The sequence below is a fragment of the Pyrenophora tritici-repentis genome, chromosome 7 (genome assembly GCF_003171515.1).
Source record: "Pyrenophora tritici-repentis strain M4 chromosome 7, whole genome shotgun sequence".
NCBI lineage: Eukaryota > Fungi > Ascomycota > Dothideomycetes > Pleosporales > Pleosporaceae > Pyrenophora > Pyrenophora tritici-repentis.
The window spans coordinates 1,539,549-1,567,545 of record NC_089396.1 but is presented as its reverse complement, the minus strand read 5'-3'; the positions used below and the strand labels follow the sequence as shown (position 1 = coordinate 1,567,545).

The 27,997-nt window shown below is 49.1% G+C and overlaps 8 protein-coding genes across 8 annotated transcripts; 5 read left to right on the top strand and 3 right to left on the bottom strand.

The window, feature by feature from the left end:
- Positions 1-36: 36 nt before the first annotated feature.
- PtrM4_130030 (HoxN, High-affinity nickel permease) lies at positions 37-1,453 on the top strand (the record flags this gene model as incomplete). Its single annotated transcript, XM_001940007.2, has 3 exons — positions 37-255; positions 310-1,147; positions 1,197-1,453. 3 exons carry the CDS (start codon positions 37-39, stop codon positions 1,451-1,453), a joined length of 1,314 nt encoding a protein of 437 aa, XP_001940042.2.
- Positions 1,454-1,954: 501 nt separating this feature from the next.
- Positions 1,955-4,486, top strand: PtrM4_130020 (Dimer-Tnp-hAT domain containing protein; the record flags this gene model as incomplete). Its single annotated transcript, XM_066108966.1, has 1 exon — positions 1,955-4,486. The coding sequence occupies one exon, from the start codon at positions 1,955-1,957 to the stop codon at positions 4,484-4,486; it is 2,532 nt and encodes an 843-aa protein (XP_065960958.1).
- An 830-nt stretch (positions 4,487-5,316) lies between these two features.
- On the bottom strand, positions 5,317-7,869 carry PtrM4_130010 (Dimer-Tnp-hAT domain containing protein; the record flags this gene model as incomplete). Its single annotated transcript, XM_066108965.1, has 1 exon — positions 5,317-7,869. The coding sequence occupies one exon, from the start codon at positions 7,867-7,869 to the stop codon at positions 5,317-5,319; it is 2,553 nt and encodes an 850-aa protein (XP_065960957.1).
- A 3,048-nt stretch (positions 7,870-10,917) lies between these two features.
- PtrM4_130000 (SufI, putative multicopper oxidase) lies at positions 10,918-12,489 on the bottom strand (the record flags this gene model as incomplete). Its single annotated transcript, XM_001940006.1, has 2 exons — positions 10,918-12,414; positions 12,466-12,489. The coding sequence occupies 2 exons, from the start codon at positions 12,487-12,489 to the stop codon at positions 10,918-10,920; spliced, it is 1,521 nt and encodes a 506-aa protein (XP_001940041.1).
- Positions 12,490-13,542: 1,053 nt separating this feature from the next.
- Positions 13,543-14,075, top strand: PtrM4_129990 (uncharacterized protein; the record flags this gene model as incomplete). The annotated part of the gene is made up of 2 exons (XM_001940005.2): positions 13,543-13,765; positions 13,822-14,075. The coding sequence occupies 2 exons, from the start codon at positions 13,543-13,545 to the stop codon at positions 14,073-14,075; spliced, it is 477 nt and encodes a 158-aa protein (XP_001940040.2).
- Positions 14,076-14,230: 155 nt separating this feature from the next.
- On the bottom strand, positions 14,231-16,181 carry PtrM4_129980 (CAF1 family ribonuclease; the record flags this gene model as incomplete). The annotated part of the gene is made up of 2 exons (XM_001940004.1): positions 14,231-15,109; positions 15,156-16,181. The coding sequence occupies 2 exons, from the start codon at positions 16,179-16,181 to the stop codon at positions 14,231-14,233; spliced, it is 1,905 nt and encodes a 634-aa protein (XP_001940039.1).
- Positions 16,182-16,489: 308 nt separating this feature from the next.
- Positions 16,490-18,021, top strand: PtrM4_129970 (DUF4078 multi-domain protein; the record flags this gene model as incomplete). Its single annotated transcript, XM_001940003.2, has 2 exons — positions 16,490-17,130; positions 17,181-18,021. The coding sequence occupies 2 exons, from the start codon at positions 16,490-16,492 to the stop codon at positions 18,019-18,021; spliced, it is 1,482 nt and encodes a 493-aa protein (XP_001940038.2).
- A 4,325-nt stretch (positions 18,022-22,346) lies between these two features.
- On the top strand, positions 22,347-27,625 carry PtrM4_129960 (Dimer-Tnp-hAT domain containing protein; the record flags this gene model as incomplete). The annotated part of the gene is made up of 4 exons (XM_066108964.1): positions 22,347-22,365; positions 22,433-23,209; positions 23,248-24,239; positions 25,223-27,625. The coding sequence occupies 4 exons, from the start codon at positions 22,347-22,349 to the stop codon at positions 27,623-27,625; spliced, it is 4,191 nt and encodes a 1,396-aa protein (XP_065960956.1).
- Positions 27,626-27,997: the final 372 nt, after the last annotated feature.

Sequence of the window (27,997 nt, the reverse complement as noted above, 5' to 3'; positions counted from 1 at the left end):
GGGTATCAGCAATTTAAGCAGTTTCAATACCTTACAATGACGGACTGGGGTAGGATGGTGAACTCACGTCCGCCATCGATCGTGGGCAACCATGCAGACAACAAACTCTCTTTCTTCCAAAACGCGTCGTCCAAAGCATCTGCATACCATTCACGGATACCATATCTCCGAAGACTTCCTTTTGCGGCAATAGCCATCATTATCACACTTATTGCTGTTAACCTGCTCGTCTGGGCGGCAGTCGGCATCGTTCTGGTGGGTAGAGATAAATGCTGGGAGACTTCTAGGTGAGCTTGCTGACTTTGACAGCACTGGCACACGCCCCTTATTTCAACAGCAATCTTGTCTTACACGCTAGGATTACGACATGCCCTTGATGCAGATCATATTTCGGCTATCGATCTCATGACCCGCCGCCTCATCGCCGCCGGCCAAAGACCAGTCACTGTGGGGATGTTCTTCTCACTCGGGCATTCAACTGTTGTCATCGCGACATCCCTTGTGGTTGCCGGAACTGCAGCTGCAGTCTCAGACAAATTTGACAACTTTGAGCGTATCGGCGGCATTATCGGAACTTCTGTCTCCGCAGCCTTCCTCTTACTCCTCGGACTCATGAATGTCTACATTCTGTACAAGCTCATTGTGCAAATGAAAAAAATGATTGCGAGCGAGCCCGGAAGCGAAAACGAACAGTTTAAAATCCAGGGCGGTGGTTGCCTGTTCCCCATTTTGCAGAAGCTTTTCAAGCTGGTTGATCGACCCTGGAAGATGTACCCTCTCGGTGTGCTCTTCGGCTTGGGCTTTGACACCTCTTCGGAGATTGCTATCCTCGGTATTAGCTCAATTCAAGCGACCAAGGGGACTTCGATATGGCTTATCTTAATCTTTCCGCTTCTCTTCACAGCAGGGATGTGTCTTCTCGATACAACAGATGGCGCATTGATGATGAGCTTGTATACAAGCACGCAACTGGCGCGCGATCCCATCGCGATATGCTACTACAGCATCGTGCTAACTGTTATCACCGTCATCGTAGCCACGATTATCGGAACAGTGCAGTTCCTCAACCTCGTATTGAATGTCGCCGAGCCTCAGGGCAAGTTCTGGGATGGGGTGGAGAAACTAGGCGATGCCTGGGATATTGTCGGTAAGTGCAGCCTGTTTGTTATATAAGTTTTGTTGCTCATGATGCTCAGGCGGTGCGATATGTGGTACCTTCATCCTTTTTGGCGGTCTGAGTGTCTTGTTGTACAAACCATGGAGGCGACGCATCGACAAGAAAAGAGTTAGTAATGCGCACTTCGAGCCACTATCTCAGGATCAGGACATACCCGGGCCCGATGAAGAGGCATCTCGAAACGCGCCGTCACCAAAGATCAATTGCACGAAAGACGTCAACGTCTATGTGGAGCCCATCGACGGTACCGATAGCGCAGGCCCTGCGAACCGATAGGAATGTGTTAAAATGTGGCATCAATACGCCTGGAGCAGTGACAGAGAATAGCGTTCAGGTTTATATTCTATACATACTTGTCAACGAGCGAGCCGGCTCGCTCAGCTCGCTCGGCTTGGACGTTTTGACCAAGCCGAATGAGCTGAGCGCGCAGTGCGCGCTTGCAAGCCGAGCGAGCTTAGGGATAGGCGCTCGCTCAGTCAGCTTGCTTAGCTTGGTTGGATGGGGCGGTTGGAAACTTGGGGCTGAAGGACTTGGTGGAGGGGCAATCTCACGATGATTTTTAGGTGTAGTGCGTAAGTTCGAAACCTAGTTATAACCTAAAATACACTCTTTTTTGCTATATTTCTAGCAAATAAGCTACTAAATTTCCGGCTAACGGCCTGGCAACAATATTCTCCTTCTGCGACACTTCACTTACTACTTATCACCCACCACACTCACCTATACTCCATCAACGCGTCTCTATTTGCAGCTATTATCTACCTCGCCGTTGCTATAATGCCAGCAAAAAGAACACGCGTTAATGCTCTAGAAATCGCGACAACTTCGAAGCGCCCTAGAGTCGCAGCGCGTCATCGCGGGACTGCCAGCCAACCTGTGCTAGTCGATACTCGGCCATTCTCACCATCTCCACCTCCTCCACCGCTGTCGCCGCGTCAAGCTCTCGTCGCCGCGCCACAAGCACCAAATTTTGAAGCGACCCTCCGAGAGTCGCGCGCCGAAGAGACAATCATCCCACCACCTGAGGGCAGCGAGCATGCCACTGTTGCAGCTTCAGGAGCAGCTAGCGAGGCTGTCGACGAGGGTTTCGTATGGGTAGAGGACAAATACGACGGCTTTAATTGGAGTCGCTACCCAAAGCACTGCAAGCCGCCCACATCACTTTCGAACCGAGCAAGCTGGGTATACAGCCATAGCTATCGCATCGCCTTGCGCAGCAACGTCGCAAAAGTCACGTGGATCTGCCACTATTGCTATAAGCACAAGTTCACTACTGTTGGCCGTGGCATACATGACGTCTCGCAGTCTCCATCAGCGCCAGCACGTCATCTCGGAGAAGACAAGAAAGGTCATGGCTTGAAGCCTCCAAGTAAGCGCACTACCGTCGCTCCTCGGAAAGAAACTCTCCTCGAACGCGCCCTTCAGAAGGGCTGCTCTCAGGCTGTTGCCAACGAGCTTACCAACTTCAATATACAAGAGTTTAGGCTTGCGGCCGTCACCTGGCTCGTCGAAAACAACCTCCCACTCTCACAATTCGAATCATCGTCTTTTCGCAATATGATACAATTAGCTAGCGTAGAGGCAGAACGAGCCCTGTGGGCATCTCATAACAGCGTCTCACGATACGTTATACGCCTGTACAACTACCTGTTACCAAAGGTTGTCGCAAGCCTTTCAGAATCAATGAGCAAAGTCCATATAAGCTTTGACGGATGGACGACAAAAGGTGGCAAGCGCGGTTACTTAGGTATCGTCGCCCACTACGTTGATAGCTCTGGCGAGCTCAGGGACTTGCCTATTGCGCTCCCACAACTGACAGGTGCCCACACCGGCGAGGCCATGGCTGAGGTCGTGATGGCAATATTCAAGCAGTTCGAAATCACTGTGGGCAAGCTCGGTTACTTCGTCCTCGACAACGCACATAACAACAACACCACGATCAACACTCTCGCCTTGCAGATGGGCTTCAGCGCTACCGAGCGTCGCCTTCGCTGCGGTCCTCATACGCTTAATCTCATTGGCCAGATGCTACTCTGGGGTGAGGAGAAAGAGTCCTACGACAACGAGGAGACTGAGCGCGTGAACGAAGCTGAGAACATGGCTACTTGGCGAGGCGATGGACCATTAGGAGTGCTTCTCGCGGTTATCAACTACATCAAAACACCACAACAGTACGCTCTTTTTGAGAAGTATCAGAAGCTCGCTATTAGGGACCAGCCTGTCAACGCGCCAACAGAACAGCACAAAATCAAGGAGCCCGTCAAGCCAGTTGTTACTCGCTGGAACTCTTACGTTTCGTGTTTTGAGCGCGCTGTTGAGTTGCAATTAGCGGTTAATGGGTACGCCAACTACCATATTCAGAAGATTGAAACTGAAGACGCGTACGCCCGAAGTCGTAACAACAAGCTGCCTGCAGCGCCGGATTGGATGAGGTCTGATGGGATCAATGCCCATGACTGGCAGGTGATTGCTGAGTATATTGATGTGCTCAGGCCACTGAAACAAGCTACAAAACGGCTTGAAGGCCGCGGCAAAAGCGGTGCTTTTGGAGCAATCGCTGAGGTTATTCCAGTATTTGAATACTTACTTGGAGTCTATGAGGACCGCTTGCAAAGCTATGAAGACGTCATTCACGATGAGCATACAGAGTCACCCGAAGACCACCTTGCTATCAACCTCCGCGCTGCCCTAGTTAAAGCCCGCGAGTACTACAACAAGCTCGACCTCTCGCCAGCTTACTATGCTGCTACAATCCTTCATCCTCGCTACAAAAGCTACCTTGACGCAGCGTGGGCGGATAAGCCTGATTGGCTAGAGAGCAGCAACCGCAAGTTTCAACATTTGTGGGCGGAGTACAAAAGCTTACCGAAGCCGCGCTTACGCCCCAAAGTCAGGCACAATGATATAGACGACGCTATCAACAGCTTTATTGAGCCTGCAGGGCTTACGGAGAACGAGGAGGATGAATATGAGGCTTGGAAACGCAGCGAACCGATCGCTAGCGAGGGCGTCGACCCTATAAAATACTGGGTAGGACTCCGCGATCGCTACCCCAGCCTTAGCAAATTTGCTATCGACATGCTATCAATCCCAGGCTCAAGCTGTGAGTGTGAGCGCTTATTCAGCGAGCTGGGTGACCTCCTCGAGCCCCGTCGGCGCAGCATTTCTCCGCAACTTCTAGCAGCAATACAGTGCGATCGACGATGGATAAGAGCTGGATTTGGCAGTGGTGAGGTGCCTGTAAAGGAGGCTATCAGCGATGAGGAGATGGACGCGAAATACGGTGTACATAAGTGGGATATTAGCTGAGAAACTCAACACCAAGGTTTCTATATAACTTTCCTAATCGGGACTGAGCCCATCAAGCCGAGCGAGCTGACAGCCCTGTTTCAGCCAATCCGAGCGAGCCGAGCGAGCTGCTGGCCTCCGCTCAATTGGCTGAGCAAGCCAATTGGCTGAGCTCGCTCAGCTTGCTCATTGACATCTGTGATTCTATATAAAGGCACTGCATACCGCGCCGAGTAACATGCCATCCGAACCTTTTATACCGTACCCCGACACCATAGACACCCCGAGTTTCAAGATAACTGTAGACCAAGTCTGTCGATGGCATGTTCCAAACCTAGACTCTCCCTATGTTGTCCATTATACCAACGCCATTAGACTCCGCAACAATCAATTCGATCCGGTCACTCTCCTAGACCCACTTACCTATCTAGGTAGGGCTTAAACTCCTATAGGTAACTACTAGGCTTAAAGCGGTAATCAATCAATCCAATCTGAACCTTCTAGGACCCACTTAATTGATTGTTGCGGACTGTGAACGCCATATCCCATCCATCATTATCGTCTTCGAATGTAAACCTCAATCGAACTGAGACCCCATACCAGTCAAGTCAAGGTTCCTTGTGGTAGCGTCCTGATGGGGTCGCACGGTAGCCTGTCTTGTGTATGTGGCGGTCAGACTTGTCATTAAGCAAATCAAACAAACTTTGGACGCTGATTTGATTTGTTTGTACAAAACTTAAGATTGTATTTGAGTTGTTTAGTTTGATAGTGTTTTAGGAGGCCGTTTGTTTGAAAGTTTGATAGATTTGATACTGTTTAGGTGCTGATCTAATCGTATATCGTATATATTACTAAGCTTCGCTGTCCCACTTGCATATTTCGTATATTGCAGCTACCTCAGCGTCAGTTACATCGCCTGAGTTGTAATCAGATGGAGGCTTAAAGCCAGCGTCGCGCCAGCTTCGTATACACTGTATTGCTGCAAGCAGTTGTGACCCAATTTTGCGTCGCCTTGGCTCTAATAAATCACCGAGCTCGCTGAACAGCCGCTCGCACTCACAACTTGAGGCTGGTATTGTTAATATATCGATCGCCATACGCGCTAGGTTAGGATACTTTGGGCGTAGGCTTATCCAATAGCTAACAGGATTACTACCTTGTTCGAACTGCTCCTGCGTCCAGCGGAGTTCAAACCGTCGCCAACGCTCCAGCTCATCCATCTCTGTCACCTCAACAATGCCATAAGGCTCCGCATTAACGAGCGCGTTGATGGCGTCGTTGATACCGCTTGAGAGCCGCACTGGTGGGCGACTTTGGCGCTGTATTTGCGGCTTATAGAACGCCCAAAGTTGTTTCAACCCAGCGTTGTTTGCCTCAAGCCAGCTCGGTTTGTCGCGCCAGCTGTTCTCACAGTAGTTCTTGTAGTATGGGTGGAGGCAGGTAGCGGCAAAGTATGCGGGTGATTCGTCGAGCTTAGTGTAATACGCGTTAAGCTTTGCCCAAGCTGCGCGTAGGTTGATAGGAAGGTGATCTTCTGGCGCGCTATTGGCATTATAGTCGACGCTTTCGTGGTTTTTAAGTAGCTGCTCGTACACGGCAAGTACAGCTTCGAAGACAGGTATAACCTCGTATATCGCGCCGAAACGGCCAGCTTTACCGCGAGCTTCAAGCCGTTTTGTCGCCTCCTTTAGCGGCTCCAACACTGATATATACTGGGTTATTACCGCCCAATCGTCAGCCGTAAGCCCATTAGATCTCATCCAAGCTGGTACTTTAGTGAGCTTATTGTTACGGCTACGCGCGTACGCGTCGGCGCCCATCGTCCTTTCGATGTGGCTTTGGGCGTACTCATCAACGGCGTTATGGAGTTTTGCGGCGCGTACAAAGGTGTCGTGAAAGCTGTTCCAGCGCGTGACGACTGGCTTTACCGGCTCGAGTATTTCCTGCTTTTGGTCGGGAGCCTTAGCGTTAACACGGCGCTGGCAATCGGCAAAAAGATCGTGTTGTTGCGGTGTTTGGATGTAGTTGATGATATCGATTAGTACACCAAGCGGACCTTGCTGCCGCCATTCTTGTAGGTAGGCTGCCTCTGTTTTGTGCTCGTCCTGATCATTATCGTACGCGTCCTTATCAAAGCCGAAGATAATCATCTGTCCGACTAAGTTAAGTGTGTGAGGGCCGCAGCGGAGGCGGTGATGGCTTGCTGTAAATTCAAAGCGTTGGGCGAGTTTGGTGACGGCGGTGTCGTTAGCGTACGCGTTGTCGAGCACAAAGTACCCAAGCTGGCTACGTGTTATACCGAAGACATCGATTATATTGCCAACAACTTCAGCTATCCTCTCGCCCGTGTGGGCGCCCGTAAGCTGAGGCAGCGCGATAGGTAGGTCCCTGATAGTGCCGTCGGCGTCAGCAAAATGAGCAACAACTCCAAAGAAGCCGCGCTTGCCGCCTTTTGTCGTCCAGCCATCGAAGCTTATATGGATTTTACTAATAGCCGACGAGAGCATCTGAACAACCTGCGGCTCCATATAGCGATACAGCCTCATCACGAAGCTAGCTACACTGTTGTGACTTACCCACAGCGCGTCAGCTGCCTCCGGGTTGGCAAACTCTATCATCTGCCTAAACGCAGGCGTTTCGAACTCGCGGAGAGGGTGGTTATTGTCGACAAGCCACGTAACAGCGGCGTATCGAAAGCGCTGTACGTCGAAGTTTCCGAGCTCGTTAGCGACGCCTTGAGGTACATCGACACCGCCCTCGGTCATCATCTTAAGCGTCGTTTGGCCTCGCGGTAGTGTAATCGAATCCAGTTTGCCCTTGCGATCGTAGCCGTGGCCAAGTAGCTTCTGCGCGAGGTGGTTGATAGCGTTACTGGTCGACTTTGTAACCTCTGGATAGGCGCAAAAGATCTTACGATGATGGCAGTATTTGCAAACAAAGAACGTACGATGAGGCTCACGGAGAGAGGCAACGCGGTAACCGTACTGATATACCCAACTTTTGTTGCGCTTCAACGTACGCAGCGGCTTCGTAAAACGCGGTAAACGCTTCCAATCAATGCCGTCAAAGTTGTCCGTAAACTCGTCATCAAAGCCAGTATCATCCCCGCCTTCGATAGCCTCACTTGTAGCCTCCGTAGCAGCCCTACTACCCTCGGCCGGCGGTTGTATAGTAGCTTCTGGTATAGCGTCGCGCAACTGCGACTCGAACGGCGCGTCTTCGGTGGCCTGGCTTGCTGCAGCAGCTAGGGCTTTACGTGGCGAGGTGCGGATAGACAGCTCAGGCTGCGAATCGTCCATCAGGATAGGCTGCGATGCACTGCCTTTAGCTGTTTTGGCGCGCTTGTGGGGGCCGTGGGGGCCGGGGGTGCCCTCGGCGGCGCGTTTTAGGTTACGAAGCGGCATTTTCGGCGTGTTGGGCAACGAGAAACACTAAAACGTGCTGTAGAGACGGTAGTGTAGCTGCAAAAGATGGCTAACAGCGATATAGAAGATGGGAGATGGGATATAAGATAGCGGTCATCGACGGCTAGCGACGCTCGTGTAGTTATATGATGACTAAGCTAGATGCAACACAAGAAAACTATCGCGAAATTGCTACCTCCGCTATCTCAAAAACATCATTAAAGTCGATCTTAAAGCACCTTAGGACATCATCTATAGAACAGCTCGCTATGTAATATTAGTCAAACAGTCAAACAAACTAAACAAATTTCGATCGTACGTTTGATTTGTTTGTATATTTCTATAGGCAGCGTTTGGTTTGTTTAATTTGCTTATAGTCAAGCAAATCAAACAAACTATTCAAACGCGTTTGCTTAATGACAAGTCTGGTGGCGGTGGTGCAGGTATGGTTGGGTTGACCGGCGGTAGCGGAAGAGCAAGAGCAGTTGGCTACAGTACTTGATGAAGGTCAGGATCATGAGTGATAGAATTATAGAATAAGCCTACGAAAGATTATTCGTAGCATTGTTGGCAGTTGTGGACTGAATGTTGGCGACTACATGGGCCGGTGTTGGAGTATGGGAAGTCTGCTGGGCAGGGCTGTCAAGCATATAAGGCATGATGATGTTGGTAGACACTTGGCCTGGTTGTCTTGAACATAGAAACTTTAAGGTCGTGAGTGAGCATTTTGGGAGAGAGTGGACAGTTCTTTTATAATCAACGCCGATGATGGAGGACTCTTTTCGCTCTCAACCTGTGCATGATATAGAGACGGTCGCTGACTGCCACTCCATTAGTGACCATTACTCTCACCACGGTTTCGTGCACGCTGGTTGGACCAATATCCGAGCCAGCCCTGCCGCTTGCAGCTTATACTCTGCCACGTCCAGCTTTTCCCTTGGCGTATACCTGACTGGATTGGTCAACATGCCAAGCAGGTCGTACAGGTCGATCTATAGCTGACTAGACTGGCCAGCGTACCGGGCAGATTGTGCATGTCGATCTAGAGCCGATCCCAACGGCTCGGTCCACATGCTAAGGATCCCTATACCGCCGAGAATTATTTTCCCCACTCGGAGGCTGCCTGCCCGCAATATCAAGTTGCATCTGATCCTATGTTTTCGCAGACTGTTCTGTGTTCTTAGACTCCGCAACAATCAATTCAATCCGGTCACTCTCCTAGACCCACTTACCTATCTAGGTAGGGCTTAAACTCCTATAGGTAACTACTAGGCTTAAAGCGGTAATCAAACAATCCAATCTGAACCTTCTAGGACCCACTTAATTGATTGTTGCGGACTGTGTGTGTTCTAGACATGATCTCATCATTTCTGGTTACTTGCTTGCTTGCAATGCGGTCTTCGTAACGCTCGTGTATATGCTGCCTCCGGTTGACCACATCGCAGCTGCTGAGATGCCGCCGCGTGCCATCAGATGTAGGCGGACGACTTTTATCACTTTTACTTCGACTGACCTTGGAATTAGATTGAATGCTATTCCGTGGCGTTTCATCGCGAATAAATAGGGTTTAGCCGAATCCGGTAATGTGGCCACTTGTGGGCTTCCGTGGCGTTTCGTCACAAACAAGATGGGTAACGTCCATCCTTGCGTAGCGGGACATCCTGTGTGCCGGGACTAGCCAATCAACTTGCAGATTTTGGACAAAAGTTTGTGGTTTAAGCGAGCTGATTGGCCAGTCCCGGCACACAAGGTGTCCCGCTATGCAAGGATGGACGTTTGTTGTCTTCCATAGTTTCAGCAACCATTCTTTATATCCAACGACATCTTAGTTACCGAAACAGCCGTGATCTGCCTTGTGTATGCCGTGTGTGGTCCATGTCCCACACAATACGCATGGTCTGTATGCGAAAGAACATATGAGATCAGCAAGAGAAGCGTACGAGGCCGAAGTGTGTGCTCTCAGGGCGTGCTCAGCCGAGCACTCAGCCCCCTGTGGTAGACAAAGTGGCTCAGCCACAATGTATTGACCAATCACATATCGAAAAACAATGGGTTAGTTATAAGCCAGATCCGGTGATATGGCAGCTTGTGAGCTTAAAGTGCTGTGCGGCTGAACATGCGCTCATGAGGAATTTCTTACCCTCCCTTCCACCGATTTGCAGCCCTTCATCCTTGTAAGACAGATGCAGCTTGACGTGTTTGGAAACTGACTGATCGGTGTGTGTGTATCCAGTGGAAATGGCTCTCTCCTAGCCTTTCCCAGACGTTCTGCTGCCGTTTTTCTTCTGCTCTCCTAGTGCTCTCCTGACTTCTCTCTGCCTAGATCCAGGGCTAAGACTGTTGCCATTCTGCCAGAAGCTTCCTGACGCTTGACTTCTGGTACTAATAGTCGGCCAGGCACCAATGTAAAAAAACGAGCCCGAGGTAGTTCCACACCAGTAGCAAAGTACAGTACCTGCTCGCGCCCATAGGATATCTAGGCTAACACTTAGTATCTTTCGTGGGCAACCCAAAGCAAATGCGCAGACGTGAGGCTGTAAGTATAAGATGTGATGGCGAGGTGTGGGCGGATCCGCTAGCCTATTTCGTACTAGGTAGTTTTGCGGGTAATCGATTTAGCTTACAGTGGGTGACATGAAATACTTGACACCTAGGTAATCTACAAAAATCGTTTCAGGTGCCAAATGTGTCTACTAGGAATGACATAATTCACCCACACTGTTGCTGTCGAGTATATCATGTCGCCCAGGTGCAGGTCTTCTGCTCCGCTTGCTATTTTGGAAGACCGTAAGAGAGAGAAAGCAAGGTTGAAGAAGAGACATATCTCTAGATGTTTCAATCGCAAGGTCGTACATAGCAATAGCACAATAATACATCATTTCAATCTATTCGTTTCGCGGTAGAGGTATATTCGAACAACATAAATATTTACAGTTTAACGTTGACAAAAAAGCACCAATACAGGATATCATCCAGAACTGCCACATCTAAAACCTTTATCATCGACATCCTGACATAACGATACTTTTACACTAAGCTTCCACTCTACTAGTCGAAATTATGATAGGCTTGCGGCCACGGAGTATCCTCGCTATCACTGGCATACGCATTACCGCCAAAATCCAGATAGCCCTCAGCACCCCTGTAAGGAATACCCGCGATATCATCGTAATCACCCATAATCCATGCACTCTGCATGCCCATAATCATGTGCTGCGCAATGTGGCAATGTAGCAGCCACACGCCAGCAGCCTCAACTCGAAGCCTCATTCCGGTCCAGCTGGATACTTGTCCGGTAACGCCTTTGGGACTGGGTCGGTAGAGGTTGACGGTATCGCGCAGGACGGGGGTGTAATTGGCGAGTTTGCGCTCGTTCTCGACGGGGTCGTAGGGGCCGAAGCCTTCGCCGATGTGGTGGAAGTGTTTGCCGTGGAGATGTATAGGGTGGTAGTCTAGGCCACCGGAGTTGTTGATGGCGGAGCCCGTGTTTTCGACGATAATTTCTAGCACTTCGCCGAGTTTGGCGGGCCATGTGAGGGTGTGGGGGTCCCAGCCGCCGTTTTCGATTGCGGCTGTGTAATTTGGCATTGCCGCGCGGCCGTTCTTGTAGATGGAGACGAGATAGGGAGGTGTGTTCTTCGGCGAGGATTCGGTCCAGTTTAGACCGTCGAGCTGCCAGACGGTCAGGGATTGCCGGATCTGCGCCATGGTGATGTGTATGCGACGAGTTACTTCGGCTGCCGTAGGGAAGTTGTTGGGGGCGAAGGGCTCAAGAGCGTATGCAAGCCAGTCGTAGGTCGTGTTTGGAAGGTGGAGAGGGCCGACGGTAGGGGCAGTTGTTGTCTTGTTGTTGGAACCAGGGTAGCGGAGGATGGCAAAGCCGGTGTAGACGGCCGGTCGGTCGCGCGTTTCGAATTGGATTATATATTCAGTCTTTGAGCCGAGTTCAGCGGCAGACTTTGTACGAAGAAGTGCGTCAAAGCGTTGGCCCGACGAGACTTGAATGTGGTCGGCTGTGGTCGGTTTCGTATAGCTGCCGTCGGCCTCTATAACGTCCCATTTGGGGTGGTCCTCAATGCCAAATTTGACGATTGAGATGATTGTTGCACCTACGAACCGAAAGCGGTACGTCTTTCCGGGCTCCACATCGATGACTGGAAGTTCGCAGTGCGCTTGGCCAGCTTGCTGGCCAGTCGCGACACCGATACCGTTGATCAGCACTGCATTCACCTCGCCAGACCAGACAAACGGTATTGCAAGAAGTCCCTTCTCAATCACCTCATCGGTTTTGTTGTAGTAGTCTTGTACAAAGACAATTCGCTCCTCATCGTATTGGTAGGGGGATAGTCCAAAATCCTCGACAATGAGCGGTCCAGCGGCAGAAATGGCCTGGAAGCCAACGTGAGAGTGGTAAAAGTAAGTTCCAGCATCCTGCTCCTCGGGATGAATCTCGTAGTCGAAGCACTTGTGGGGTGCGATCGGCCATTGACTAACGGGCGTGCCGTCACTGAACGGTGCAGTTCGCTGGCTGAGGCCGTGCCAATGCTGGTATATGTTAGCCATGCTTTCTTTGGTTGTAGTATATGATGTTCATACAATGGTGGTATTGAACTCTTCCATGTTGTTGCAGACTCGCACCCAACTTGTCTTTCCAGCAGGAAGACGAAGTGCTGGTCCCGGAGAAGTTCCATTCACCAAGACGGACATGCGCTGCTCGCACGCCACAGCATGGTTCTCGTAGGTGACGGAAAGATAAAAATCAGGCTTGAATGCAGCATCGTGAGTGTGGACTCGAGTGGTGTTGGCAGTATTCTGGCCGTGTTCGTCTCTCTTTGGGCATGAAGACGCATGGGCCGTCGTCAGTAGTAAACCGGCAGTCAACCACGAAGTAAAAAACATTATGAATGAGTGTGTAGTGTCGAAGCCGGCCACCCAATTATGAATTATACAAGATGGATGTCAGCCCCATCTTCGAGGATGGGCGTCCTATCTATACGGCTGTGGTTTAAGACGGGGCGTGCCCATGGTGAGGCGTGGACATGGTGAACAACGCTTATCCTTCCCATAAAAACGGTGATCGACAGAGGCAACGAGTCTGACAGTGGATAGGGATGCGCTACGATCTGCCGGAACTCCAGCTTTACGGATAAAGGCCGAAACGGCGGCAAGTAGTAGTACAACATATTTGACGTGATTGGTCCACCACAATGACAGTACGGAACGGAAAGAAGTCCGAGCTATCTGGGTCAGCTCGAAGATGCAAACTTGTGACAGACCGTTCTGTAGCGCAAACCTTCTTCGAAGCTTAGCCACAAGGCTAATTTTGGTACCGTTGGTTGTCTAGTCAGGGGCGTGTCTATCCGGACCGACTCAACTTGTCGATGCTGACTTGAAATTACCGGAGCATCCGGTAACAAGTGGACAGCGCAATGAACACACATGAATGAAAGCGTCGCGCTGATCTCCCTCGAAGCCAAGACGAACAATCACACATCAGCATACCCCTGAGTAGAAACGATATCAATAAACGCATTGTTATAAAGTGATGGTGTTTGGCACCCCTTCTCCCGCCGTCTCACCGGAACACAAGTCATTCGTTTTTACCAGTCTCCTCTCTCGGTGGTTCCCCACACGTTGAAACCTCGCGTCGGAAATTGAACTAGTCAAGTCAGGATGCTCGGCCATATCACTATCTCGTTCCTCGCATTGCAAATGCTAGTGGCCGCCACGCCGACAACGCAAGGCAGGAACGATGGGGTCCAGATCACCAACCTGGACAAGAATGCCACCTCGACTAGCGGTACTGGCAGTGTCGCTGCCGCCGGCAATCTTGCACCTTTTGGCACAATAGGTGTAGGATGCGGTATTAACTGGGAGAGCGACGTATCGTACGGAGGTACAGCAATGCGCATCATCTGACATGAACTCTGACTGACATTTGGGGTGATGTAGGTGGTCTGCAAGCCGGCTCCGACGTTAGCGACTTCGGTCTCGGTGGTGGCTTTACTATCAACCCGAACAACATTACGATTGGGCTTGGGGTTGGTCTGAACGCAGCGAATGCCTCTGCCAGTGTCTCGTTCACGGGTGACAAGGATGGAAATGTCGAATTTACATTTGTAAGCTCGTCGTTCGTTGCGTGCACGCCAGGAATGAAGGACGGCAAGTCCACTGTGAGTTGCAAGACGGCAAAGCCGCTGGCTTGAGGGTTGCGTAATCGTGGAGGGATAGGAAGGAACAGCGATCAGGCCATTGGTGGTCCGTGCGACCCACCCCAATCCATCTGTCAGGCTACCCGCCTATATGAGAGCGCGTATATTTACACCTTCCAACACTACGCTGGCTTTACTCGTCATTAATTTTAATCTTCCCAATCCGCAATTTTCAGCACAGCTTCTTCCGTACCGAAGACACGCAGGGTATTCCCAAATTCGCACCAAAATTTTGAGTTGAAGGCGGGAATGAGCTCCCCCGACTGTCGTTTGACCTGTTCCACAGGCACCCAGCCTGTCTTATCCTGGACATGTACATCATTTTCCCATGATCCGGTAGCTTCTGCCTGCTTGTCCCACGTGGCTGACTGATTGTCCTGGATATGGCTGTCATGGCGAGGCTCGTCTTCGTTGGAAGATGAGCCAGTTTCGGGGTTCAGCGTCATTTCTCGAAGACTGTCGAACATGTTTCTTGTTTCGAACCGTCGTTGCTCTGTTTCCTTGTTCTTTTTGCCACCTTTTTTGTTCTGCGTGCGCTTGTTCGCTTTCGCAGGCTTTGGTTTTTCGACTGGTGGGAGCGGCACTGGCTTCTGCACTTTTTCGCGTCCATCCTTCACCATGTCCTCGATGTATTCTGCAGAGTCTTCAGCTGGCGTTTTGATTTCGTCTGAAATGGTCGGGTTGGGTTCGGGCGTTGAAGTTTTAGATTTGCCCAGAGGAATACCCGACAACGGCGCGGGTACCTCCTCTCCACGTTCAGCACCAAGTTTAGCCGCCAGCTTGATCATGATTGTAGCGGTCAAGAGGCTATCGTACCCGGCTTCGTGGAAAGCTTCAGTATCCTGGTACTTGGGGTAGTCGGCGTGAGTGATGATGTGTGGCAGAGGCTGAGTGTTGAGACGCATTGCGATGTCTTGTAGCGTAGGCGAGGCGTTGAGGTCACCTTCAGCATGCGTAGCTAGGTACTTTGTGTCTATAATCTTGGGAAATAGTCCATGGATGGCGTCCTGGAAGCCTTGCAGCGTGTCCTACAGTTGTTAGTATGATCTAACTTGAAGTCGGGCCGCTACATACTGGTAGTTGTCCAACAAAAGTGCGGTATAGATAGACGATGTCGGTGAACATGTTGTGACCGACGAGTACAGGCTGTTTAGTCTTGAGCCTCTCTACAGCCCTGTCGTATCTGTCTCGTATGGCGTACATGTCGGCTGTCATTGGCATACCTGTAGTGCGTGCAACGTACAGCAGATCTGCACGATCGACAGCACCACCCTTGACAAGAGCCTCGAAGACCCAACGAAAGCCTGTTTGGCGAACTATGGATTCCCTGACGCGGTTCTTGATTCTGCGCATGTTGTCTGCCTCGCGCACCGGATCCAAGTCGACAATGCGAACACATTCTGAGCGGCCTATGGTGACCAATTCTGGAAATTCGGCGCGGACAAGCTGATGTACGAGGCGTTTTTCGAATCGGGTGATGACAGGCATGGCAGGCTTATCAGGAAGGCCGGTATGGGTTGTCACGTCCAAATGCAAAGCCTTACTGGTCTTCCACGTCTTGATGGCCTCCCTGATACGGCGCATAAAGTCAAGCGACTCAACGTCCTCCTCCTTGAGTTGAAGATCAGGAATGGGGTTCTTGTTGTCCAGGCGATCCCATGCCATCTGCTTCGCTCGCTCGGCCTCTTCTCGTGAGAGATACTGCACGCCCTTTGCGAAAGGAGCGCCCAAGTCGAAGCCATTGTTGAGGAGAAATGTGCAGGCGCCAGTTTGAAATCTGACTTCGCGCTCGAAGTCCAGTCGCTCGTCGAGTAATGGACTGATGCTGATGTTGTAAGGCCGCAAAACATATTTGTCGGCAATGTAGTCGAATCTGGCACACGTGATGCCTACTTGTAGGATCTGGTAACGGTCCGCTCCCATCTTAGTCTCGGCATAGCGCTCTTCCAAGGTCAAGCGTCCGGAGCCACGTGCAGGTTTGTCCTGTATCCGCGAAGGGATGCCTGATAGCTCCAAATCAAAGGATACGAAGTCGGCCTCTGAGATATTTACCATGAGACCCAGCAGGTGGTGGGGGAAGGAAGCCGCGTCGACGTCCATGTTGATAGTAATGTCGGCTGGTAGCAAATATCACCTTCTATGAGCAATACTAGCCACAGTCGCGCGTCGGCCTGCTGGTGAAGGATGTCAAAAGTCAGTGCAGTGGCAATGTGGTAAGTAATGGGTCAGTAGCGATCAAGCGACAATGTCTAGCTCTTGACTCTGAGCTTGTCGCAGCAAGCGTTTGTCAAGCGACGCGCAATCAGGCTCCCGCCTGCGCCTGCTCACTCATTTGACGCGCCACAAGTCCATTTCACGTGCGGCAGTGTGATAAAGTGAGAAGGCGTGTTTTATCGTGGTTCCTGGCAATGGCTGCATTTGTCTCGGGAACGGCGCGCCAAGGCAATGACATGTGCGGAGCCGGACTGCCGAGGTTCGAATTGTTGACAACGGCAGACTGGAATGCACCATACCGAGACCCGACTTCCACCGTCAGGGGGTTTGTCCAGCTCGCCAGCACAAATCGCATAAGAGATATCGCGACCACAGTAATCATGGCGACTCTGTATGATGACGGGTCGCGCTACCTGTCTTCGTCGATTTCATCCATGTCGACGTCGCGACAACAGGCCTCGCAGATCGCCAAAGCCTACCGACAGGCCGCCCAATTGTTTCTGACGCGCCGCCTTCCCGAAGCGCTTTCGACTATTGAGCCCGTCATCACCCCGCCGCCTGTTGACGATGCGGAAGGAACCAGCAGCGACCTCGTGGGTCACGCTCCCGTCGCAACCGCGTCACGGGGAACCCGTATCAAGGTGTGGAGCTTCTACCTTACCTTTCTCAACGCTGTGATAGAGCTGGGGGCCGAAGAGGGAAAGCACGCGTTCGGAAGCACGCGGTGGAAGCAGCTGGTATCCAAATGTCGCGACGGAAGCATCTGGGACGACGTGGTGCGGGACGGATATGCCGGTGTCGAGGGCGACGTGGATGCAGACGTTGTAGTCAACCTGTAGGCAACCCGTGACTTTTCGGGCGATTAACATGCTAATAGCAGTCCAGAGCGACACTGCTCCTCACCCATGCGCCATCTCAGAGGCTGAATCAGCAAAAGCTCGAAACATATCTCTCCGCCACCGCCAACCCGACTTTTGACATTTCCTCGCACATGGCCTCTCCTTCGTATCTCGAGAAGCGCCCAGGTCACCAAAGGCAGCACACCGGTACCGATACCCCACGCGACCTGGAAAAGCGAATCAAGCTACTCGAGCTCTACACCCTGCACGTCCTGCCAAGGAACGAGGAATGGGACTACGCCCGCGAGTTTATCAGCATGTCCGAGGTCCTGGATGACGAGCGCAAGGACGCTTTCCTACTCGCCCTGCACTCCCTCAAGGAAGAGAAGGAAGACACGGAAGCACGCGAGGAAAAGTTGCGCCAGCAACAGCAAGAGCAAATGGAGGAACGTCGCAAAGAGACCGAGGCAAAGCGCCTCGAGCAGTCGCGTGCTGAGGACGAGCGGAGAAAGCGCGAGGAGGAGAACAGACGGCAGCCGCGCGGCTCAGACGACCGCTTACGCAAACCCATGCCTACTCCCCAGCCCACGCCGTCCCAGTCCTCCCGAACCTCACGCACTCCCGCTAAGAAACCCATCACACCTCCGCCTGGTTTCTACCATCGCGCCTCAACCATGTTTGCAAACCTGCAAGCCATGATATCGAATACAGCGCATCAGATGACGGCAAATCCCATGGCCTTCTTCCGCACCTTACTCTTCATCTTAGCTTTCGGACTAGCATTCGGCAAGAGAGACTTGCGGGAGAGGATACTGCGCATCATGCGGAATGCGTGGGAGAAAATTCGAAAGACCGTAGGCATGGGTGTCAAGGTTTCCTACATCTAATGCAATCCACTGGTGAGTTACAGAATGCATGCCTTAATTCCATTTGTTTGGGAAATGAGAGGGTTGGGTGACTAGCTAACTCGTTGTATTTTTATTATATATATTGGACTTGATTTCCATCGTCTCCGTCATTTGTTCCTACATGCTCGTGGTAGACGTCAAGAGCGACTGATGTGATGTTGCTCTGAATCATGCACAAGCACAACGGTTCGTGGCTTATGCTTAGGAAATACTCGTTTTTGGAGTGCCATGCGAACATGTCCGCGCGATTTAAAGATGCACAGTAGCGGATGTGCTGAGGTAGGGAAGAAAAGGGGAAGCAGTATCTTTATACCCTTCCTACGCCTTTGCTACTCCCACCTGTATCTGACCAACTCATCACTCACCACAGCGCTGTTTTCGAATCGCTGTGCGCATAACGGCGGCCTTGGCATAGATCGAGACATAAAATTTCGTCCTTCAGCCTTCTGTTCTCCTTCTGTTCTCCTTCTACATCGCACTCCATTCTAAACACGAAAATGAAGATAGAAACTCTCAATGTACTGCTTTGTTCAAAAAAAATCCGCGCGATGGATAACGTCTTTCTCTGCTTTTCTTGGTCGTTACTGGCATTAGCAGAGACATAAAATCAAGTCTTCGGTCCTCTACTTTCCCCCTTTGCGGGACACTAAAATCATCAATCGGGACATCAGATGCTCTCCTTTAATGAAATAATTTGCAAGAAGATATCATGTGTTTCTCTTCCTCTTCTTCTCTTCTCTCTCTTTCTATGGTGGTCACTTCAAAATGTAGAGCTGTCCTAAACATTTGCGAACATGGCTCATGTGCTCTATTCTTTCCTCTTTTCCAAAAACCCCAACAGCGAAGTACTAAAAAATCGTTTACGAATTGTTCAATGTTGCGCGGTCTAAAAATGAGATTCTAGATAGCGATGTCGACTTTCCCCTCCTTATTTTTATCTACTTTGACCTATTGAAATCTTTGAAACAAAAAATCTAGAGTCGCCATGTGCTGATTTCCTAAAAGCCCACGCACAGGAAATATGCACTTCTTTCCCCTTCTACTTTCTATTCCACATCATGCCGGACTTCAAGATACACAACTACCACAGTCCGCAACAATCAATTAAGTGGGTCCTAGAAGGTTCAGATTGGATTGATTGATTACCGCTTTAAGCCTAGTAGTTACCTATAGGAGTTTAAGCCCTACCTAGATAGGTAAGTGGGTCTAGGAGAGTGACCGGATTGAATTGATTGTTGCGGAGTCTAACAACTACCACCGCATATATTGTACTATTGAAAACCCCATCGAAAGAGTCGATGTGGACCCCGTCTTCCAACTTCCTACTTCTCATTCTTCCCAGAAATCATAAACGTGAGGCGAGATTTCTATGTCTCGCTGTTCGGATCACTCCATCAACTGTACGCAAAAGACAAACTTGGCGGAAAAATCAAATGCTCCGCCAGCTGGACCGTGCGTTGAAACTATTCTATATCTTGGGCTCTCTCTGCCTGTCTTCTTCCCTTCCCTTCTTCCTTGTATACTATTAGAATTACCAGGAACTAAAACTGGGTTATCAAACAGTTCATGTGCTGCTTCCCAAAATCGTTACAAATACTGGCGATGTGTGTTTCTTCCACCTTTGTTTTGCTGCAAACCTATGTCTACTGTAATGCTATTGAAAAAAAAAGAGGAGACGGCGCTCATGTGTCGTTTTCTTTGAAATTCCATTACGCAAGCTTATAGGTTGTCCGTCTTTTTTCCCCCAAAATGAAGCGTTATGCGGCGAAGTACCAAAATATGGATTCAAGAGACTCCATGCTGCTATCTCGACGGCATATATAAAATACTATCTTTTACACTCTTTTCTCCTTTTTTCGTCTTTTTCTACAAAAAACTTTTCCCACTACGATTATGGGCACTTGAAAACAATATACCAATACGCCCATGTTCTTCTGCTTTCTTCGCTCTAAAAAGAAATTAGTAATGAACCCTATTCTCCAAAAACCACGGAATTTACAATGAACATACCGTTACTCTATATTCTTCTGCTTCTGTTACTCTAAAACATCGCAATCTATAATGACCTCCAGGGTTTCCCTAAAAGGCTTCTTATTGCTACAAAAATAACTAGAGCAAACCATGATGGAGGGTTTGGCTGTCTAAGAAACTTCATGGTGATGAAGCTGTGTTATACCCCTCTTTTCACAAAAATAGGGTTTCTTTGTGAATTTAGAAGCAACATACAGGCGATCATATGTGCTGCTGTGAGGTGGATATTTCAAAGAAATTATGCTAACTGTTGAGAATATCTGGGTTCAGTCCAGGGTAGAAGGTGATTGAGAGTCACGTGATGTGCTGGTGTGGCAGGTACTGCCCGGTGGGCAATGGCACCCACCACAACAGCAAAAGTAAGAGAGACACTCAACACGATAGTAAATACAATACGTTGCAGCCACCCCGCCTTATCCCTCCTCCCACTCGGTTATCCACAGTAGTCATACTACTAGAGGGACCTTGTTCCAATACTAACCGTTCCTTGTTTCTCGCTCATTGTCTTGCTCCACTACAATTTACTAAGGAAAGAAAACACGAAAGAAATGCTGCTTTCCAAAATTGAAACCACAAAGATGATGGACTGCGTTGGCGGTGTCTCGTATCACGCTCAAAGCTTTGGCCTTTTCATTTCGAATCATGGTCTCTTTTGTTTTTTATATCAAAAACTGTAGAGCCTCATGCCATGTGACATGGACTATGCAAGAAGACGTTGAGACACAACATAGGCAGATGCTGGAGAATCTTTGAGAGAGAGCACAACAGAAAGACAACATGGCGTGTCCTCTATGATTTTTACGAGTCATTCGTCGCTAAGACGATCTTTTTGATCTACCCAGGTACAATTACAAACTTTCTAGGTGGGACATGGAAATGGAGGTGAGAATGGGTTTATATACACGTCCTGAGATGCCCGCCTGACTTCCCCACCCACAAGCCTATGCGACTATCACCGCCAAGTCCTGGACTTCCGGCTATTCCGGCTCAGAGGTCTAGTGCTAGACTACCCGGGCTGTAGGCATAAATACCCCCTCCTCTCGCTACTATCCTTGACTTCTTCACTCCCTCCGCTGACCAAAACTTAAATCTCCATGAAAGCCAAGACATGTTGTGCGGTTCTAAAGAATACGATGGCATCTATATGCTGCTTTCTTTGCCCCTTTCCTCACAAAAAGTGCACAGTATCAGACTATGTCGGTGATTGTGGACCCTGCCTCTCTTTGGTTCTTCTTTCTTATTACGGAAAATTAAAACAAAGGACGCTTCATGGCGATGTCATATATTAGGTACCTAGAATGATTTCATGGCTTGTCTTAGTACTTTTTCTGTGCATGCGGCTGCTTTGGTGTGTGGTCTATCGGTTTGGTGTCTTCCTGTCCGCTTGTTTCAACTATGATCTCATGTAACGTTACCAGGCCGCGAACTCCAAGAACTGAGTTATGGTGTAAATTCCAAAATAGGCTTCACTATCCTTCATGTCCCTGTTTGTGTGACTCCGTTTCCCAAATTTCTGTATAGCTGAAAAAAATGAGGTATATGTTATCTCCGTAACTATGGGAGTACTGCGATGTGATAGTTAATGATTCATGTAGGACAGCTCTCTCAGTCAACTGTCATATATTGCCAATCTCGTACTTTAACCTGTATACGCCCATATCCATAGTCCACTAGTATATAAACACTACGTTCCACTCCTCTGCTTTAATCGTTCTACTTTCTTGTTAGAATTATTAGTATAAGATGTTAGATTCAATAGTTAGTGAAAGCACTAGATAGACAATATTCTTCGTTAATAGCATAGTTGTCGGATCGTGAGTATCGGTAGAGACGTCGGCTGCTGGACACTTCGGCCCACAGTCCGCAACAATCAATTAAGTGGGTCCTAGAAGGTTCAGATTGGATTGATTGATTACCGCTTTAAGCCTAGTAGTTACCTATAGGAGTTTAAGCCCTACCTAGATAGGTAAGTGGGTCTAGGAGAGTGACCGGATTGAATTGATTGTTGCGGAGTCTACTTCGGCCCGACTTCGGCCCACCTTGCGCAGAGCTTAGGTATACCTTCGTAGCAGCTGTGTTCGTAATAAATCAATAACCATCACCGAACAGAATGCATTCCTAGTTATCGTTATTTCCTTTCAGCACTAGTGCTATAGACCTTCCAACAATAGTATTGTGTCTACTAAGAATAGACAAATTGCTACTAAGCTCTAGTAGCGTATTCTTATACTAAATACCTAATAATAACTTATCCTAGCCTAGTATGGGCTACTATGGCCTATTCTAGGCGGGGTCCTGACATTATCCCTCTAGTGCTTTCACCAACCATTGAATCTAACATAAGAAATCCTATTCCCAGCCTTACAAAGCTTTCAACTATCGTATATCGACGACCTATCTCTCACTACGTCATCAACCTCTCTAAAGAAAAATACAAGAGCACTGCAAAAAGAGATAGCTACACTCTTTGCCAAGGGAGAGCAGCTAGACATTATCTTCGACACATCCAAAACAGAGCTAATCCACTTCACCGCTAAGAAGGAGAGGATAGAAAGATCCCTCATACTCCCAAACAACGACCGGATAGAACACAAAGATACTGTCAAGTGGCTAGGTATCTATCTAGACAACCGACTATCATTCAAATCACATGTGTCTATACGTGTAAGCCAAGCCAGACAAGCTTTCTACAGGCTAGGAAGACTAGCGAACATTGAACTCGGCCTATCAACACACGCTATTAGACAACTATACTTAGCATGTGTAACTAGCGTGTCAGACTACGGAGCACAAATATACTGGCAAAACCAACCCTACGCTACAAAGAAACTACAGTCACTACACAACCTGGCTTGTCGAAAAACTCTAGGAGTGTTTAGAACAGCACCAACAGTCCCTACAAGCCTCGAAGCGAGCCTACTACCACCAGCAATTAGGCTTAACTCAACTATCCGGAACTACGCAAGCAGAGCAAACCTGCTAGCCAACACCCATCCAATTGCAAAGGCAATAACTCGGATCCAATCAACTAATCTCCAACGCTCAAAGAAACCAAACCAGCACAGACAGCTACAAACTATTACTAACGCAATTCCTAAAAACAACAAAAGGGACACAGAGCAGACTATCCATACCGGTTTAGGCCATGGGATACTCTAAACTATACCGTAACAGTCTCTCAAAAATCCAAAGAAGAGGAGGCAAATGCGCACCAAGCCTACATTAAAACAAGGCTAGACAATTACACGACAATATACTCAGACGCCTCGCAAACACAAGAAGGAAAAGGAATAGGAGTTGGGATAGCAGTCTACAACTCAACTCAGCAAGAGATCTACTCAGAAACAGTTAATATCGGACAATACCAGCTAGTCTACAACGGCGAACTAGAAGGGATCACACGAGCATTCGAATACGCAGCAAAGAACGCTACAACCGACCAGGAATTTGAGGTCTACGCAGATAACCAAGCAGCAATCTACAGGCTTAAAAACCTATCAGATAACCCAGGACAGCATTGGCAACTCCGATGTCTAAAAGCGGCAAATACGATCCGACGAAAACAAGCAAACATCCACCTACTCTGGGCACCTGGACACACAGATATAGTTGGAAACGAAAGAGCAGACTACCTAGCAAAAGAAGCAACCAAAGAGGACCCCAGATCAACAACAAAGAGCATTGCCTACCTAGGCACGACAATCAAAAGGATACAACAAACGGAACAACGCCAAGAGTATGAGAAATACAAAGCAAGAGCAACCGCTCTAAACAAAGCTACCTACTCAGCCAAATACCCTCTTAAAATCAGCAAAACCATCCAAATGCCACAGAACACGAAAAGAGTAACCTCTAGCGCCTTCTACTCTCTTAAGCTAGGACACGGATACTTCAACTCCTACCTAAAGAGATTTAAGAAACGAGACTCGAATCGCTGCACCTGCCAAAACATCCAAACGCCAGAACACCTACTACTGTACTGTCATCTATACAAAGACCATCGAAAAACGCTCCTACAAACAATCAAACATCGCCCAGTCACACTACCACTACTACTCCACACTAGTATAGGTATAGAAGCAACCCTAGCTTTTATCACTAGCACCAGAATAGGAACAAGAAAATGGTACCTAGGACAGCCACCAGAAGACCTACAGAGAGACACTGTATAAAACTAAAACCACAACCCTCTCCTTTGCCACAAGAGCCCGCTGCTACATCTCTTTCTACTTATCAAACTGCTCTTTAGCACCTGGCAACAAACAGATACAAGCTATCTTTTGTAGAAAAGCCAAAAACCATATTAGCGAACCATACCAGAAAACCATGTAAATTAGAAAAACCAAGATAGAACGGCCTTCGGCCAAAGTCCTACATAGTCTCTGACTGAAAAAGGACTCTAATGGAATAATAATAATAATAATAATAACATAAGAAATGGTACCTATATGTTTTTTCTTTTCTCAAAAAGCCATGATACGGCGTGAATGGACAAACTGTACTTGGAAGTCCAGCGATATTCCACGCAGACTCCGCAACAATCAATCCAGATTGGTCAGATTGATTGATTTGATTGGTCATTTGGAGTTTTTACCAACTCAATCAACTCAATCTAAGCTTTTCAAAATAGCTAATCAAATCAACTTGCGAAGGTCAGATTGATTGATTTGATTAGTTAGATTGATTTATTATTAACGAGTTGTAAGGCGAGTAGTGTCGTATTAAGAGAAGGTTTTTGGTGTTGAAGATAGTTATCTTGGACCCCTATCTCGCTTAGCTTGTGATCCCTGTCGGCCGGGCAAGCCAGTCTCTATGCATTCACTTCTCACCAGCTAGCTCTCCTCTTATAGGACTAGCTCCTTCTGCTTAGGGGCTAGCCTCTTCTAGGCTTCACCCCGCACCTATATAGCTAGTCCTTCGCTGTTCTTAATACAACAACGATTTCGCTCACTCAGTTCCCTAATAATCCCTTACACACAACACTAGTTGCCTAGCTACCTATACAGACATTTTTCTTTAGTGTTTAGTATCGCCCACGATGGCCAAACGCTCTCGAGTTCCCACCAATACTGCTGCCGCCGCCGCCGCCGCCAAACGGGCGCGCCTATCAAGGCCCTCTGTCCTATCTCAGCGATCGCTGTCGCCTCAGGAAACCCTTGGCGCCGCCGTAAGCCAGGCCACAACGTTTGAGTCGCAATTTTTCGAGTCGCAAACAGAGGAGGAGGGTGCGGCTGAGGGCAGCCAGGCTGGTACAGCAGCAACAACAGAGGCTAGTGTTGATACAGAGCCTGATAATGGCGATAACTTTGACGGCATTAACTGGGATCGCCTCCCTCGGTTCATGAAGCCTCTTACAACTGGGCGGCGCGTCAAGAGTTGGATCTTTCAACATGGATATCGCGTTGTTGAGCTCTACGATCAGAATCGAGTGTGGTTTGTATGCAAATACTGCCACATCCACAAGGTCATTGACACTGGCGGCAGTGGAGTTTTTGACGTATCAAAGGCCACCTCCTCAGCTGCAGCTCATCTTGGCCTTCAGAAACGAGGCCATGGCTTTACAAAAGACGGCCTGAAGCCTCGAAGAACAGGGCAGCAACTCTCTCTACGACAGACGCTGGAGACTGGTGTTGCAGTCTCTCAAGAGGCTGCCAACGCGATGGGCAACTTCAACATCCAGCAGTTTCGTGAAGTTGCAGTGTTCTGCCTTCTTGATAACAACTTGCCAATGGAGCTACTTGCAAGGCCGTCCTTTCGCGAGATGATTAGCCTTGCAAACCCAGAGGCAGAGGCAGCTTTGTGGGTAAGTCCTCGCAGTGTAGCTACCTACGCAATGCGCCTCTTCCAATATATGCAGCCACAGATTGTCTGCGCTCTGTCAGAAGCTGCAAGCAAGATCCACATAAGCTTTGATGGTTGGACGACAAAGGGTGGCAAGCGTGGATTCTTTGGAGTCGTTGCACACTTTGCTAACGCCTCTGGAGTGATACAAGATCTCCCCATCGCCCTCCCACATCTCGCAGGCTCTCATACTGGTGATGCTATCGCTGATACGATTAAAAAGACGCTCCAAGAATACAGTATTGGGAGTGATAAACTCGGCTACTTCGTCCTCGACAATGCTGCAAACAACGATACTGCAGTCTCCTCGCTCGCCCACGCGTACGACTTCAACGCTGCTCACCGACGCCTCCGCTGCGGCCCTCACACGCTTAACCTTATTGGCCAGGCAATTATCTTTGGCAGCAATCAAGAGGCGTACAACAACAACAACGACGAGCAGCTCCAAACAGAGGAGGTGTACATGCAGGAGTGGCGTCAAGAAGGGCCCTTAGGTGTACTTATCGACGTTATCAACCATATAAAAACGCCTCAACAACACGAAATTTTCCGAAGCTTCCAAACCGCCGCCAACGCCGAGTTGCCAGCTAGAGAGCGCCTCCACGTACTTGAGCCTGTGAAGCCTGTTGTTACACGCTGGAACTCTTACTACGCTGCCTTCAAACGCGCAACTCAACTCCAGGCAGCATACAACTCTTACGCTGAGCACTACATTAACGCACTCTCCCTTGAAGATCGCCGCGCTTGTCAACGTGGCAATAAACTCCCTGAAGCACCTAGTTGGATGAGATCAACAGGACTTACAGCTGCTGATTGGGCGGTGATAACAGAGTATCAGGACTGCCTAGAGCCGCTTAAGCTTGCTACGGAGAAGCTTGAGGGTCGCGGAAAGGCAGGCAAATACGGCGCTATATATGAGACTATTCCTGTATTTGAATACGTACTTGGCGCGCTCGAAGCCCGTACGCGCTCGTACGAGCAAGTTGACTTCAACCCACCTGATGCGCCTGAAGATCACCTCTTTGTTAACCTCCGCGCCGCCTGGAGTAAGGCCAACGATTACTACAACAAGCTCGATCGATCGCCAGCATACTACGCTGCTACCTGCCTCCATCCATACTACAAATACTACTGCGAGAACAGCTGGGTGGATAAGCCAGAATGGCTAACATCAGCCAACGCTGGCTTCCTGCAGCTCTGGCAGTCGTATAAGCCTCAACGTACACGTCCTCTATCTCAAACAACTGCAAAACCAAGGCATAGAGGAATAGATGATGTGATTGGCGCCCTCGTACGGCGCAACAAGGCTCAGGTAGAGGCTGCCCACGACGATGAGTACGAGCGCTGGAGAACTCAAGAGCCAGAGTGGACAAGCGAACAGTATCTTAGCGATGGCCACCCAGTCAAGTACTGGATTCAATTACGCTCAAAATACCCGTGTTTGAGCCAGTTTGCGATTGATATACTCACGATACCAGCATCTAGTTGCGACTGCGAGAGGCTCTTTAGCGAGCTTGGCGATTTACTTGAGCCGCGCCGGCGAGCTCTTGGCAGCGAGTTACTTGCTGCCCTTCAGCTTGTACGTTCGTGGAGACGAGCTGGCTTTGACGGCTTGTACAACAACGGTGATGATGAAGATAAGTGGAGTGACGTCAAAGATGAGGAGATTGTACAACAGTACGATATAGAAGGCTGGAGTACAACACCATAACCCCCTGTATACTACTTCTTAGCATCAATCAGCCAATCAACCAATCAATCGCAATCAATCTGCTCAAAAACCCTAACAATCAATCCGCAATCAATCAGCAGCGTCGCCGCAAGCTAATCAAACCAATCGACAACCTTAAGATTGATTGATTTGATTGTTGCGGAGTCTGATTCCACGACGCTGCAAATCTGCTAGTTACTGAAATTCATGCTCTCTGCACGCGTCTTGTGCAAAATTAGCTTGTATCCAGAGGTGCAACATCTTGTAAACATCAACGATGTTGTTGTGATATTGAGTATTGGCATTTGAGTGATGGTGTGAAAACTCGCATGTGAAAAGTAACATTGTTGCCGTACCTGGGGGTAAAACAAT